The 15,701-nt window shown below is 44.1% G+C and overlaps 1 protein-coding gene across 1 annotated transcript; it reads left to right on the forward strand.

Annotated features, from left to right (window-relative positions):
* Positions 1-10,889: 10,889 nt before the first annotated feature.
* Positions 10,890-15,396, forward strand: LOC143578391 (uncharacterized). Its single transcript, XM_077061986.1, has 4 exons — positions 10,890-11,368; positions 12,368-12,459; positions 13,122-13,822; positions 15,290-15,396. Exons 1-4 carry the CDS (start codon positions 10,997-10,999, stop codon positions 15,394-15,396), a joined length of 1,272 nt encoding a protein of 423 aa, XP_076918101.1. The 5' UTR covers positions 10,890-10,996.
* The last annotated feature ends 305 nt before the right edge of the window (positions 15,397-15,701 follow it).

Here is a 15,701-nt window from a genome sequence, read left to right on the forward strand (position 1 = left end):
AGATGTCCAACATAGGCACTTACGATGACATATCTGACCCGGACGATCACATGAACAGATTTATAGCGGGGGCAACCGTCAGTAATTGGACGGAACCCACATGGTGTTACATGTTCCAAATGACGCTCGTCGGGGCAGCCAGAGCGTGGTTTGATCGTCTACCGGTCCACCACATCTACGATTGGGCAGACTTCCAGCACAAATTCAGCCAGCACTTCAGTCAACAAAGAAAATATACTGACTAGCAATGGACGATCCTTAACTGCATCCGAGAAGAAGACGAATCTTTGCTAGACTTCATCACTCGCTTCAACTCAAAGAAGCTAAGTCTGGGCACTATTAGCGAAGATCTTGTTCGCGCCGCTTTCATCCAGGGCGCTGAGTACCCAGAGCTCATCCGCACGTTGACAGGTAAAGACGGCATGCCACCCACGTGGGATGCCATCATGACGGCAGCTAAACGCTTTGCCGAAACGGAGAAGCAACTGGGTAGAAATCTTCCCCAGAGCACAAACCTCTACACTCAGAGAACAAGAGAAAATAACGTCCGTACCGCCCGACATAACAAAAAGAGGAAGCTTGGTATTTGGTAGTCAAGGGTAAACTTTGACACCTCATCCAGCTCCCGCCCTCTCTTAGGCGGAAGGGACAACATGCAGACGTCGAACCGGAATCCCAGATGGACGCCACTCACCAAAAGCGTCACCGAGATATTTGCCACCGAGAAACTCCCATGGCCAAAGGCTCAAATAATCCGACAACGTCATAACGCTGATCAGAGCAAATCCTGTGACTTCCACGGGACAAAAGGCCACACCACGGAGGAATGCACATCCTTGAAGGATGTCGTTGAAACATTCGTCAAAGATGGGAAACTCACACACCTCGTGGCGTCAATCAGGAACGGAGGGAGGAAAGACAATCGGTACAAGGGCAATGGACGGAAGCCCGTCGACATCAGCATTCACATGGTTCACGGCAACATCAGAGAAAGAAAACGACGAACAACAGAGCCAAGTGCGTGGAAGGAAGCAGAAGTGCGCTTCCCGCGTGTGCCAGGGGGGGGCAACAAAGAAGGCCCCATAGTCATCAAAAGCCAGCTGGGGCACTACATCACCTCCCGTACCCTTGCTGATAATGGCGCTTCATCAACGGTCATGTATAGGCAGTTCTTCGACAAGCTAGACGACGAAGACAAAGAACGCCTAGAAACAGTTTACGCCTCGATGGAAGGGTTCGACGGCAGCACAAACACCCCCTTGGGGATCATATCTTTCCCCGTCACTCTCACGGATGGGAAGTACTCCCGCACAGAAGACGTGGACTTCGTTGTAATGAGGAAGCCACACCACACATACGACATTCTCTTCGGGAGAGATGGGATGGCAAGATTTAATGCCGTGGTGTCTTCGGTCCATGGGATGATGGGATGGCCAACAGCCGAGGGCGTCACTATGATCACGGGCATTCCCCAGGTATGCATCGCATCTGTCTCATCTAAACCCAAACCAAAAATAGCTAAACGATCATTCGACACCAGATGACATGACTGGTGTACCTCGAAGTAAAGCTGAGCATAAGCTCAAGTGTGACCCGGTGTTTGCGCCGGTCATACAGAAACGTCGCGTAATGGGTGCTGAGCAGGCTAACGCGTGTAGAACCCAAGTCAAGGAACTCCTTGACGCAGGCATCGTACGCGTTAGTAAATATCAAACATGGGTTGCAAATCCCGTCATGGTACCAAAATTCAACAAACAATGGCGCATGTGCATAGATTTCAAAGACCTAAACAAAGCATGCCCCAAGGATTGTTACCCGTTACCCGAAATTGACCTTAAGGTAGATTCATTAGCACTGTTTCGCCTTAAATACTTCCTTGATGCGTATAAAGGGTACCATAAAATCCACATGGCTGTTGACGATCAGGATAAAACCGCATTTCGGACGCCCGATGGCACATTTTGTTACCAAATGATGCCATTCGGACTAAAGAATGCCGGATCCACATACCAACGCCTGATGGACAAAGAGTTTCATGCCCAAACCGGGAGGAACTTGGAAGTTTACATGGATGACTTGGTCATCAAAAGCCTCGAGCTAGAGGTGATGTTGAAAGACATCTAAGAAACTTTCATCACGCTCAGAAAGATAAACATGAAGCTCAACCCGAGCAAGTGTTCCTTTGGGATGGAAGATGGGAAGTTCTTAGGAGTCATCGTCACCAAAGATGGCTTCAGAGCGAACCCTGAAAAGGTTGAAGCCATTATGAAAATGGAATCACCTACTACCATCAAACAGGCTCAGACACTGAATGGACGACTAGTCGCACTTAACCGCTTTTTGGCAAACCATGCGGATAGGTCGTTCCAATTCGTGTCAACATTGAGAAATTGTTTGAAGAAAACGCACTTCCGCTGGACACCATAAGCGGAAGCAGCCTTTCAAGAGATTCGGTCACGCTTGATCGAACTCCCAACACTCACAGCACCAGAAGTGGGGGAGGAGTTAATTCTCTACCTCTCCACCACAGACAGAGCAACTGGGGCAGTCTTACTAGTAGAACGAAAGGGCATCCAGATGCCCATCTACTATGTAAGCCGCGTCTTAACAGACGTGGAAACCCGGTACTCCACCCTGGAAAAATTAGTCTTAGCGCTTGTACAGGCTTCACGCAGGCTAAGACGATATTTCCAAGGCCACCCAATCACCATTCTCACCAACTTCAAACTTGCAAACGTTCTAGGCAAACCCGAGTTGTCAGGGCGCCTAGCCAAATAGGCAATTGAGTTGGGAGAATACGCGATAAAGTACAAGCCAAGACCAGCCATAAAAGGCCAGGTCTTGGCCGACTTTATTGCAGAAGTCCCCGCTTCGTGGGAAAAAGAGTGCCAGGAAGAGGCTCAACCCTCTCCAGCACAAGACATTAACGATGTCTGGCGACTCTATACTGATGGAGCAGCCAACAACGAAGGTTCAGGCGCAGGGTTGAAACTAACTAACCCAGCAGGCCAAGAATACACTTACGCTATTCGGCTGGATTTCCCAAGTACGAATAACGAAACGGAGTACGAAGCATTCTTGGCCGGATTAAGAATTGCGCGTAAGATGGGGGTGAAAAACTTGGAAGCCCACGTGGATTCCATGCTAGTAGCCAACCAGATAAACGGGACGTACACGGCCGTGAACGACACAATGGCCCTGTACCTCGCACAAGCAAAAACCCTTATGCGCGATTTCAACGATTGCAAAGTTGTGCACATCAAGCGAAGCGAAAACAAATCTGCGGATGCGCTAAGCAAGCTTGCATCGTTAGCCTTCACCCACTTGGGAAAGGACATCCGCGTTGAACTTCTTGGAGCACCATCAGTCCCGCACAAGGAAATTTGTGTCATCCAAACCGGCACGGAAACATGGATGACGCCAATCATAAATTACCTTGCGACGGGTGTACTACCAGAGTCAAAGACATAGGCAAGAAAGATACGCTGTAAATCACTGAACTATCAACTTGTTGATGACATACTTTACAGGCGTAATTTTCTTGGTCCACTCCTTAGATGCGTTGACGACCAAGATGCCGACTACCTCCTAAGGGAAGTACACGAAGGCATCTGTGGAGTACACGCAGCTCCACGCGCAGTTGTAGCTAAGCTAAACAACGCGGGATACTTTTGGCCGGGGATGCACACGGATGCGCTGGCCTACATCAGAAAATGTAGGTCCTGCCAGCTCTACGCACCCAACACGCATCGCCCGAAGAACGAACTTGTTCCAGTCACTTCTTCATGGCCATTCCAGAAGTGGGCCATCGATGTTACAGGCCCATTTCCCACAGCAGTAGGGAACGTTCAGTTCCTAGTAGTAGCCATCGACTACTTCACCAAGTGGATAGAAGCAAAACCCCTAGCCCAAACAACCGCAAAACATATCAAAAAATTTATTTGGGAATTTATTATTTGTCGTTTTGGACTTCCACATAATTGGGTGAGCGATAACGGCACCAACTTTGCTGACCAGAAGCTACAAAAGTGGCTGAAAGAGCTTCAAATCACCCACACATTTACCTCAGTGGCACACCCGCAGGGTAATGGTGAGGTGGAAAGAGCAAACAAGAGCATCGCTGACGGCATAAAGAAAAGACTCTTGGAGCATAGATCTGGCTGGGTGGACGAAGTTCCACATGTCCTTTGGGCAAACAGAACGCTGAAAAAAGCAAGCACGGGCGAAACCCCATTCAGCCTCACCTATGGCACTGAAGCCATGGTTCCAATCGAGATTGGTCTACCCTCACCAAGAGTCATAACTCAACCAGAAAACAATGATGCGGAAAGACGGTTAGACCTTATGCTGACCGAAGAGCGCATAGACTTAGCCGCAGCGCGTGAAGAGAACTACAAGCGACAAATGCAAAAGTACTACAACACGCGGGTGAAACTCTACAACTTCAATGTCGGAGACTACATACTGCGTAACAACGAGGCTTCGAACCAGGAGCACCCAGGAAAGCTGGCCCCGGTCTGGGAAGGGCCAAACATTATTAAAGAAGTTCTGGGAAAGGGCGCATACCGGCTCGAAAGGCTCGATGGCACCCCCATCCCATGAACATGGAATGGAGCTCAATTACGCAGATGCTACATGTAGATCAATTCCAAACTTGTAACGAACAGGCCTAGAGCCACTTCTAATGGAAATGATTCTCCTTCACATTGATGCTGATAGCCTTACCTTTATACTTATGATCTGACCACACTGATATGCCGGTATTCACCGCATAAATAAGTGAGGGAGGAAGTAAGTCGTTGCGTGTGGAAAGCTGCACAACCCGCATAAACACAAATAAACAGTAAAAATTTCTAAGGTAAAGATGAGGAAAACCTTCACGCAGGTCAGACATAGATGAAGTTTGGTCGTCCTACTAAGTGAAAGTGACGGTCCTACCCGCACAATCATGATAGAGGAAACAGAACATTAACCTATTATCTGACACGCGTCGAAAAGTTAACTTATTCAAAACACTTAGAAAATTGCTAAGTTAAACTAAAATATGCATGAGCAAATCATATAATGTTTATAAGGCAAAGCATTAACAAAACATTTATATTCACGATAAAAGCTGTTCAAACATTACAAAATGGCTAGGTATCTACCCGCCTACAAAAAGTGCAAATCTATCCTAACGGCGTGGAGGAATCTCAAGATTCAGGCTTCGGGACCACTCCCTCCAAACCCACTTGAACCCGCACCATCAGTTGGCTGCGGCTGTTCAAGGAAAGTTTTGAGAACAGCTAGCCCGTCATCATCAGCAGCAACTTCATTAACCTTTTCCGCGACCGGATGAGAGAAAGCAGCATACTGGTTCACAGCTTGGTCATAGGCAGCCTCAGTATCAACATCGTGTAGAGGAAATTTGGAAGGCGAGATGCCTTTCTCTGCAAATCCTAGGCCAAGTAAGAAACCAACTTTCTCTCCATCCTCATGAGAAGCGTTGAGGGCTGTGCTTATGGCATCATCATAGGACGTGTTCGCGAAAATCCGATGCACAGCCTACAAAAAAAAATTTCTAAGTATAAAAAGCAAAAAGAGCAAAAAGCAAAGAATAATGGAGCTATGCGTACCTGCGGCAACGCTTCTCGTAGAAGCCAATCCTTATTGGACAGAGCCTCTTGAAGGGTAGCTTGAGCTTGATCGCGTGCGCGTTCGGCCTCATTCTTGTTTAGGTTGGCAAGCAACACTTCCTTGGCAGCAGCCTCCTCAACGCCTTTAAGCTTGTGCTCAGTGCGATCAAGCACACCCTTCTGATCTAAGAGCTCCTGTAGCTTCTTGGCGTCCTCCAAAGCCAAAGCCTCATGAGCCTGCTGAAGCTTCTCCAGTTTAGCTTTCAGTTCTTCATTCTCAGCGCGTAGAGGGTCAGCAACAGCTTCAGCTTTTGTGGCCCTTTCAGTCGCATTACGCGCAGTTTCCTTAGCCAACCTAAGTTGTTCATTAACAACTTGGGAAGCCTTGGAACGGGCCTCATGCCTAGCTTGCATTTCGGCCTCAAGATCCTTGAAGGCCTTTTCTCTCTCAGCAGCGGTGGCGGCAAGTTTCTTGTTCACTTCCCTCAGTGCACCTCCAGGCTACGCGCAGTCCTTAACTTATCGTTTTCACGACAAAGTAATTCGACACGCAGCTGCATCCGGGCAAGTAGAATTCGGAGCTCGGTGGACAACCTGCCTTCCTGGTAGCTAACCATTGCCTCCCCCAATGCACCACTTGGAGCGGCATGGCGCGTCCAATCGACGCAGTCTGCAGCCGTCCTGAGAGTTGTTCCTCGGCGGATATTCCACCTTGGAGCATAAACCTCATTGGAATCCGAAACTGCGAAAACATAAAACAGTTAGGAAAAAATGACAAGGATGGATAACAGGCCAAAGTAACCCCACGCACCTGTAGGGTCGATAACAGGCCGATAGCCGCTAAACCCATCACCCGAACCTAAAGGATATCCACCCAAGAGGTCAAGGAGATGGGAAGGAGGCAAAGATCGGACCCCCTAATCAACAGAGGTAAGTCTAGAAGTCCCAACTCTAAACATACCTGAAGAACCGGCCAAGGACGAAGTAGTCGTTGACGCCGAATGTGACACCGTATAAGCCACAGAGGTAGAGACCAGCGGAGATGAACTCATTTGAGATGAACTCATAACTGTTGCAGCCGCTGCAGACGAGCTCATGGAAAAAGTCACCGCCGATCCGGTGAATGATGTAGTAAATATGGCACTGACGGCTGGCGAAGAAGTTGAACTGCTCAACGCAGCAAAGAAAGTAGACGCCATCGTCGGCGCAGCAGCCATGACAGACGACGTCATTACCGGAACAGTTGCTTCAACAGTAGAAGCAACAGAAACAGACGCAGCCGCCTGGGTCATCGCCTCGGATAGGTTGACCAAACCTATCGTCGTGGGTCCTGAACCAACTCCTCCCGCACCACTCTCTTCAAAAACAGATAAGTCCACTTCTGCATAAATAAAAACCTTAAGATGTCAAAAACAAAGGCGGAAGGAGATGCGGAAAAGGTACACAAAAAGTACACTTACTGGTTTTCTTGATTTTGAAAGCCCTGATAGGCGGAGATGGACCCGATGAAGATGGCCTCTTCACACTAGTTACCTTCGCAATGCTTGGCGACTTGGAAGTGACAGTCGTTGTCTCAACCTCTGAGACAATAGTCTCGTCACCATCACCAAGGTTCCTCGCCGCCTCTTCACTCTCAGTCTCGGAATCAGACTGATCCCCCAAGTCAACGAAGGTAGCAACCTTCGTTTTACCCTTCACGCTAGCCGCCTTCTTTTTCCTTACAATAAAAGGCCCATCTGCGGATCCCTCATCAGAAGATGACAAGATCAGAGGAATTCCAGCAGAAGTGTGAGCATGAAGAGGACGAGGATTAAAGAACTCATTACCTGGCCGAGTGGCGCTTAAAATCTCATGGCCTGGCGGGTAGACCTCTACGAACCTATCCGCAGTTTTCTCCAAAACGAGCAACTCGTTCTCATCAAGATCACGAGTACCCAACTGCGCTGGACCACCAGTCTCCCGCGGGTGCAAAAGCGACTGTAAGTCGTTCCCCTCTGAAATAAAAATGATAACAATGTTAGAAGGACAACCCTAAACAAACACAAAAGACGGGGCATACCATAAGGAATATAGTTCAAACCGTATTCAAGAACGATGGGTATTTGCGGCGTCCCAGACCCGACATCCTTCCACACGCGACTCATCCCAAGCATGACCATCCCAGACTCCGCGAAGCGATAAACAGGAGTCTGAATCTGGGAAATCCTGGTGAACCACTCCGTCTCCTGGTAATTGGAAGCCGGAAGATTAGGAAGTGCCCTCCCATTCTTGAACGACATCGCAATGGGAACGACACGAGCGGAAATGTAGAAAAACTCACGCTTCCAAGAGCGAAGACTACGCTCAGGAGTACAGATCTTCAAACCCTTGATCCGAGTGACAAGGGTATACCAACCCTGGACGCACCTCCAGGTATAGAAGGTCATCAGGCGGTCGACTCGAGGCTCGATATCCAAAATACGGCACACCCATTCGAAATGGCGAACTTTAGCAATTGCCATTGGGTGCACCTCTGTCAAATGAACACCGTGTTTCTCCAAAACACGGTATACGAACTTCGTTAATGGAAATCTTAGATTCCCATATAGGAAGAACGAAGCGTAAACCCCTATCTTGCCCTTAGGGGCGTCGTATACCGTCTGGTTAGTCTCCGGGAACTCCGGCTCATAGGCCTCCAGCATGAATTTCTTGACGATGTAATTGTATACATCGACAGAAAGAGTACACTGACACTCGCAAGCAGTACTCTTATCGTACTTATCGGACGTTGATGTCGGGTTCTCAGGGAAAACGTCGGACTCTTCGACGTTAACCTCTGGGTCATGAGAAGAATAAGACATTTTTTAAATGTTAAGGATGAAAGAAAGCGGTTTCAGGAGAATGCTCGCCGGAAAAGATGAGAATTCGCCGGAAATTGCTTAAAAGAAAAGGAAGAGTGAAGTGAAGATAATGGACAAAATACACCCTCTCCACCTTATATACTCATCGCAATGAATGCGATGAATTTAATGCGGATGAGAGAGAAAGCGTAGGAGCAATGACACGGCGACACGTGGATAAAGCAAGCTGGCAACAGATGTCAAAAAGGCGCGTGCCATAAAACTCGCGCCCACGCGCCTGAAAAAGCGCTCAGATTGACCGCATGCCGTCATGTCGTCACAACTTCCTGCACATCCTGAAACCGTCAGAAGACGCCAACGTCCTCTCAGCCGTTTGGACTGTCCTTATCCTTTCACCAACCCTCCGAATTTCAAAAAGATTCAAAAAGATTCAAAAGTATGAGGGAATATACCCCCTTACCTTGGAAAGCAAGAAACCATAAAACAAGTGCGGGTACAGTGTCAAGGAGAAACCCTTCACATACTTAGCACTTGCAGGGAATTGAAGCCAAGAAGATCGATCTTATGGGCCATGCTTGCGGAAAGAGAAATAACACCCCCGCATGGCGGGAACGTTGAGAACTAGATTGTTTGAAGCTTCAAGGTGGAATTGGTTTTTAACATAACTGATCACTATGTCTAAAACTACCAAAACCTCGTGGAGAATCTACACAAGTGAAACTCAATGCTCCCGACTTGCGAAGAGGTTACATACCTACCCGCATCATACCCAAAGATCAGGCAGAAAAGTCAGGAATTTTCTGTAAGTGACATTAGGAAAACTGCGGGAAGAATCCCCACGGAGAACCTTAAAAAACGAAAACCCCTTTTAAAAGCCCCTTGCTTAAAGTCCAAAAGTTCCCCTCACTTATTAACAATTCATGAGAAGAACAATGGACTGGGGGGACTTGAAGAGGTAGGTTCCCGCAAAGCCCAGTTGGACCCACAAGACTCACCTTAAAGAGGTACGTCTACGCAAAGACCAACTGGATCCGCAGAACCCACCATGCTCAGAGAGATGAAGACCTTACACGCAGTAAGCCAGCTGTCCCTGCAGGAAAGCCTCCCTTGGTACAGTACCCTGCCTGTCCCCGCAGCTGTGGATACAAGCCAAGAATGAAGGCTACCCGCACTAACAGTTAGGCTACACGCATAAGGCACTAACTCTTATACTTCAGTAATGTCACCTAAAGAAGGAATGAGCAGGGCGGGAATATTCCCGCCCAAAAGAGCCAGTCCGTACGCTTCTAGAAGATCTTTTGTACTATACCTACCAAGGTATGGACAAATAGACAAGATCTGACAAAAGCAACCCATGAACTAATCACAGGGTGACAGCTCACTGACAATAGTACGAGGAGGAGCACGCTCCAGTACAAAATGTCGCTATCCGCCGCTGCCTACCCACCAACTCCTATCATGGCACGAACGTAGCCCATAGTTGGTGGAAAAGGAATATTATATACAGCTGGCCGTACCTGCTTGGAAACCTACATTCGGCTATAAATACTCCAACACATTGGAACGGTATCATCATCTTCTCTCTAGCTATTTCTCTTTATATACACTTATATTCAGAGCAACCTAGTCTGATTCTCACGACAGAGGGTGCTCACAAGGAGGAACCCCCCCTTCTCAGTGACGAGTTTACGGTGTCTGTTTTGCAGGTTGAGAAGAATAACCATCTTTGCCGGACCTAACCCTCGTGGGAAACATCTACTTAACCCTAAGATTATCCTTAATCTGTCGGGGTCACTTTATATACACCTATATTCAGAGCAACCTAGTCTGATTCTCACGCCAAAGGGTGCTCACAAGGAGGAACCCCCCCTTCTCAGTGACGAGTTTACGGTGTCTGTTTTGCAGGTTGAGAAGAATAACCATCTTTGTCGGACCTAACCCTCGTGGGAAACATCTACTTAACCCTAAGATTATCCTTAATCTGTCGGGGTCACTTAGTGCCTTTGCGCGGGTTAAGGCTATCGGATTTTCCCAGGGAACGCCCAAGCCAAACTCGGACGCCAGCGTAGATCCGGTTAAGACAACATAGTCTGGCCTGAATGGGGTAGAGGGGCTCCTCTTGGAGGAGATGTGGCATCCCGTTATAGAGAAAGTCACCGTTTCAAAAAAAATAAAATCCATTATATTAATTTATTTAATGTAATAAATAAATAAATTATTATTATAATACCCAAACATGGTTTTTCCGGAAATGTCTAAGTCAAACTCTTAAGACAGCGTAAATTCATTTAAAACAACGTAGTTTGGTTAAAGTGAAACAATAAAACTCTCTAAATTAGATAACGCTATAATCTAACACAGCCGTTTTTTTTTTTTTAAGTTACTAATAATATAACTCCAGAATATTTTAGAATACATGACATCCACCAAAGGAAAGCAAAGCAACCCAAGAATCCAAATCTTTGTCTTCTCAACAATCCAAATTCCAAACCAAAACCATCATTTCTCCACAAACCCCATGTATAATAAACCTTCAAAACCATGCATTGCCCACCAAACTCCTTCACATACAACTCATCTTCCCTATGTTCTTGCAACCCAGGCTTCCTGTACACCACACCAACCAACACATGTCATCCATTCACTGTCTCACACGCTGGCGTGTACTCAGTTGGCACGGGCGTTGACTATTTGACCAACAACCCAGAAACTGTCTTGTCATTTAATTCCATCAAGAAGTACACACAGGCTCAAGATGTGTTTCTTGGGGTTACTTTTTTGGTTATTGTTGTTTGGGGTTTGGTTTGTGTGGGTGTGAGGTATGGGAGTGTGGGTGATGGTGGCACAAGGTGGTTTAGAGTTAGGTGGTGGATTAGTAGATTGGATGTTTGTTTTGCTACTAGTCATTGGCTGGTAATTTTTTATTTATTTTAATTTTAAGTTTTTTTTTTGGTTCGGGCGTGCACGGTTTGGTTTGGGTTGGGTGTGGGCTAAAACCGAACCAAGAATTGAAAACCGTTCAGTTTCGGTTATTTCAGTTTTTTTGGTTTTGCCAAATGAGCTTGAATTTTTTTAGTCATTGGCTGGTAATGTTTTTTTAGGTTTTAAGTTTATTTGGTTCGGATGCTCACAGTTTGGCTTGGGTTGGGTTTGGGCTAAAATCGAACCAAGAATCGAAACTTTGGTTTTTGAGTTTTTGAAAACCATTCGGATTCGATTCTTTCGGTTTGGGCTCGGTTCGGTTTTGCCATTTGAGCTTAGAATTTTTAGTCAAAAAATGATATTTGGCCTAATGAGGTATTTGTGCTAGACCGAACCAAGAATCAAAACTTTGGGTTTTTGAATTTTTGAAACCGTTCGGATTCGATTCTTTTGGTTTGGGCTTGTCGGTGGGATTGTACTGGGCATGATTGATTGATTGATTGATTGGTTTGGGCTCGGTTCGGTTTTGCCATTTGAGCTTGGAATTTTTAGTCAAAAAATAAGATTTGGCTTAATAAAATTTGGGTATTTGGGCTAAACCGAACCAAGAATCGAAACTTTGGTTTTTTGAGTTTTTGAAAACCATTCGGTTTCGGTTCGGTTTTTTCGGTTTTGCCAAATGAGCTTAGATTTGAGTTGACAAACAAAATTTGGCCTAAAGTAATGAATTTGGGCCTAAATCATTTTATTAATTAATAACTAATTGAGTATTACACATTTGAGCTAAAATATTTGAGTTGCATATTTAATAAATTCTTATAAATTACTTAAATAATAATCTATAATTCGGTTTGATTTTTATTATATGCAAAACCAAAGCCGAACCATAAGTTTCAGTTTTACAAAAACATAAGACCAAACCGTCGGTTTTTTCGGTCTTGGATCAGTTTTTTCAGTTTTATCTTTAACTGTACTACATTGTTTGTGTAGGATGATCAAAAGGTTGTCAGAAAGAGGAAAACCGAACTCGGGGGAGCCTTATTAATCGCGAGTATCATTCTTTTTATCGGTTTGTTTGCCTCGTGAGTAATAAAACTTACTTAAATATCTATGTTATGCAATGCCTAGCCATTTATGTGAAAACGGGTTCTACGGGCCAAACAAAAAGTGTAACTAAAAAATAAAACGGGCCGAATGGTTGGATTGTTATTTTCAAAATAGCACATTTAATACATTAGTTATTTAGGAAATTAAAAAAGAAGGACAAAAAAATGTTAACCTGACCCGTTTCAACTGCGAATTTTATTTATATGATTATATCTATCAGGTTCAACGGGCCAAACAAAACGTGTAACTAAAAAAGAAAACGGGCCGAACGGTTGAATTGTTATTTTCAAAATAGCACATTTAATGCACAAGTTATTTCGGAAATTAAAAAAAAAAGTACAAAAAAATGTTAACCTGACCCGTTTCAACTGTGAATTTTATTTATATGATTATATCTATCAGGTTCAATGGGCCAAACAAAAAGTGTAACTAAAAAAGAAAACGGGCCGAATGGTTGGATTGTTATTTTCAAAATAGCATATTTAATACACTAGTTATTTCAGAAATTCAGAAAAAAATGGATAAAAAATGTTAACCCGACCCGTTTCAACTGCCATGGAAAAATTACATTTCTACCCTTTACATCCATCACTACTGATGATTAAATATTAATGAATTAGTTTTGCTACAATTACAGGGGAATATACCAGATAATACAAAAACAAAGCATAGAAGTGCATAGTGTTGTAGCAGCAAACGCACCCGAATTAACTTCATTTAGCAACGATATGGAGTTCAACATAACCACCATTTCCGCAATGAGTTGTTCAAACATTCAAAATCTCGGCACTTTAATAATGGGAAAGCCCGGTTTTCTGGATTTTAGAACCGCCCTGCTATCCACTTTCGCCAACTATTCTTGCCAAAACACCACAACCGGGCCGATGGTTACACTCAAATGCAACAACTGTCAACTTATCCGAGACAACTTTTACACATCATGGCAGTTTATTGATCTTCCAAATGTACCCGCGAGTGCAGTCGGTTTTGAGTTTAATCTAACATCGAGGGACCGGTTAAACGAAAGGCATACGGGGTTTGTGAGCGGGATTTTGAAAAAGGGAAAGAATATGAATGCGGAGATGGTTACGTTTAGAGGGAATGAAACGAATATATTGCAGTTTAATTTGTTTCCGAAGATATATAGAAATAAACATGATTTGAAACTTATTCAGCCTTTGTTACATGAGTTTCTTCCGGGGTCTTCGTTTGGCGAGATCGATCAGTTGCGGGCCTCGTTAGAAAATCCCAACGACGGGGTTGTTAACATCACTTTAGATGTTCATCTTCTTTCGTCTTATATTGTTGAGATCGATAACCAGAACTTATTGGGCCCAGGTGAGTTATTACCATTGCATTGTGTTTTTTCGTTTCTTTATTTATGCTGATATTTACCAAGATTATAGCATGTTTTTGATACGGGTCGGGTTGAGTTGACCTAAAAGACTAAAATACATTTGGGTATTTAAATTTTCATAATAAAAATTTAGTGTGCCAAGTATAGGGGTGTAAACGACCGGAGCTGAGCCCGAACTCGTCTTGTTTCGAGTTCTATTTAGTAAATATAATATTATATTTAGGTATATTGGTTTTTATTAGTCCCAACCATCTTCTTTTGGTTGATGTCGGTCCCAGCTAACGAATTGGCGGCTGACGGTCCCAAATTTTAAAGTATTTGTTCCCGACGGTCCGTGACTAACGGAATCCTAACACCGTTAGGTCCAGGTCGCCGGAAAAAACGTTTTTGGTCGGAAAAGTCACATTTTTTTTTCCAGAAAACACCACCCGAACACTGCCACCACCACCAATTGATTCCCCACCAACCAACCACCACCACTTGAGCACCACCAACCGTTTCTGATGATAGTTCCAGGGTTCCGGAGACCTCAGTAATTGGGGTTTTACTAGAAAAAGGTTCCTAAAGGTCCGATACAAAGTTACAAAGATGTTTGGGACAAAAATGTTGAGTTTTTCGGAAAAAAATGTGATTTTTCCGGCCAAAAACATTTTTCCGGCGACTTGCAACTAACGGCGTTAGGATTCTGTTAGTCGCGGACCGCTGGGAATCCTTTTCACCCGTATTAAAAATAAATAATGTGTTCAGACATTAATAAAAAAGTAATGAAGCCAAACGGGTTTGGGTTGAAAGGGGTTATTTTTAGTACGGGTCGAAACGGGGCCATGTTAGGTTCACTTGAAAATACTTTGTGTCCTTTTTGTTTTTTAAATTATAGCTAACTAATGCATTGAAAAGGGTTCCCGTTAAACCGGGCCATTTGTTCCCAACGGTCCGCGACTAACAGAATCCTAACGCCGTTAGTTGCAAGTCAGCCGCCAATTCGTTAGTTGGGACCGACAACGACTAAAAGACGATAGTCGGGATTAATAAAAACTAATATACCTTATATTTAAGATCATGTATATTATTTAGCTATATTTATCATAATTTTATATACAAACATACAATAGTTATTATAAAATATATAATTAGTTAGTTAAAGGAAGTTATATAAATAATAGGCATGTTTAGGGTCGCGAGCCAGCGCCCTAGCTTGGACTCGAGAAGTGAAGCTCGGGCTGGGTCTATTAAACAAGCTTATTTTTTACGTTCGAGTTCGGGCTCAAGCCCGTTTAAGCTGGGCCGGATTCGAACTTTTAGCAAGCCAATCTCGAGTAGTCATTTAATAAATAGATAAATAAAAATAGTGATAATGGTAACAAATATTAAAATATAAAATAATATAAATTTAAAAAATAAAATAATATAAATTATTTCAATAATATATCTATTTTCTATGCATGCAGTAGGCTACCTTGCTGATGTGGGTGGCCTATATTGTGTTAGCATTGGGCTTTTCTTCTACTTATTGGTTCAAGTATGCTTCTCATCCATTATATATTTTCCAAGTTAATATCAAAACATGTATGTGTAAACTATAAATATCTTTTAAATATGTCATAACTATTTCCCCTTGTAGCTTGAATATAGATTTAAGGGGGTGTTTGGTACAGAGAATGGAATTGTAGAGAAATGGAATTGCAAAGAAAGGGAATTGGTCTGGAGAATGAGAATTGACTGTTCTGTTTGGTAGTACAGAGATTTCAGTAGAGAAATATAGCTGAGAATCATTTCTCTTGTTTGGTACATAGGAAATAAACAGAGAGTTATAACAGTTAACGCTATGCACGGATGAGGTGATTACCAACTGAATCCAGT

This window comes from Bidens hawaiensis, unplaced genomic scaffold (assembly GCF_021521415.1).
Source record: "Bidens hawaiensis isolate Kalapana, Puna unplaced genomic scaffold, B.hawaiensis_p1.1 tig00029268_1, whole genome shotgun sequence".
NCBI classification, from domain to species: Eukaryota; Viridiplantae; Streptophyta; class Magnoliopsida; order Asterales; family Asteraceae; genus Bidens; species Bidens hawaiensis.

Coding starts and splice junctions, on each gene's coding strand:
- LOC143578391 (XM_077061986.1), top strand. CDS start 10,997: ATGCATTGCCCACCAAACTCCTTCACATACAACTCATCTTCCCTATGT. Junction 12,460..13,121: donor TTTATCGGTTTGTTTGCCTC/GTGAGTAATAAA, acceptor CTACAATTACAG/GGGAATATACCAGATAATAC. Junction 13,823..15,289: donor CCAGAACTTATTGGGCCCAG/GTGAGTTATTAC, acceptor CTATGCATGCAG/TAGGCTACCTTGCTGATGTG.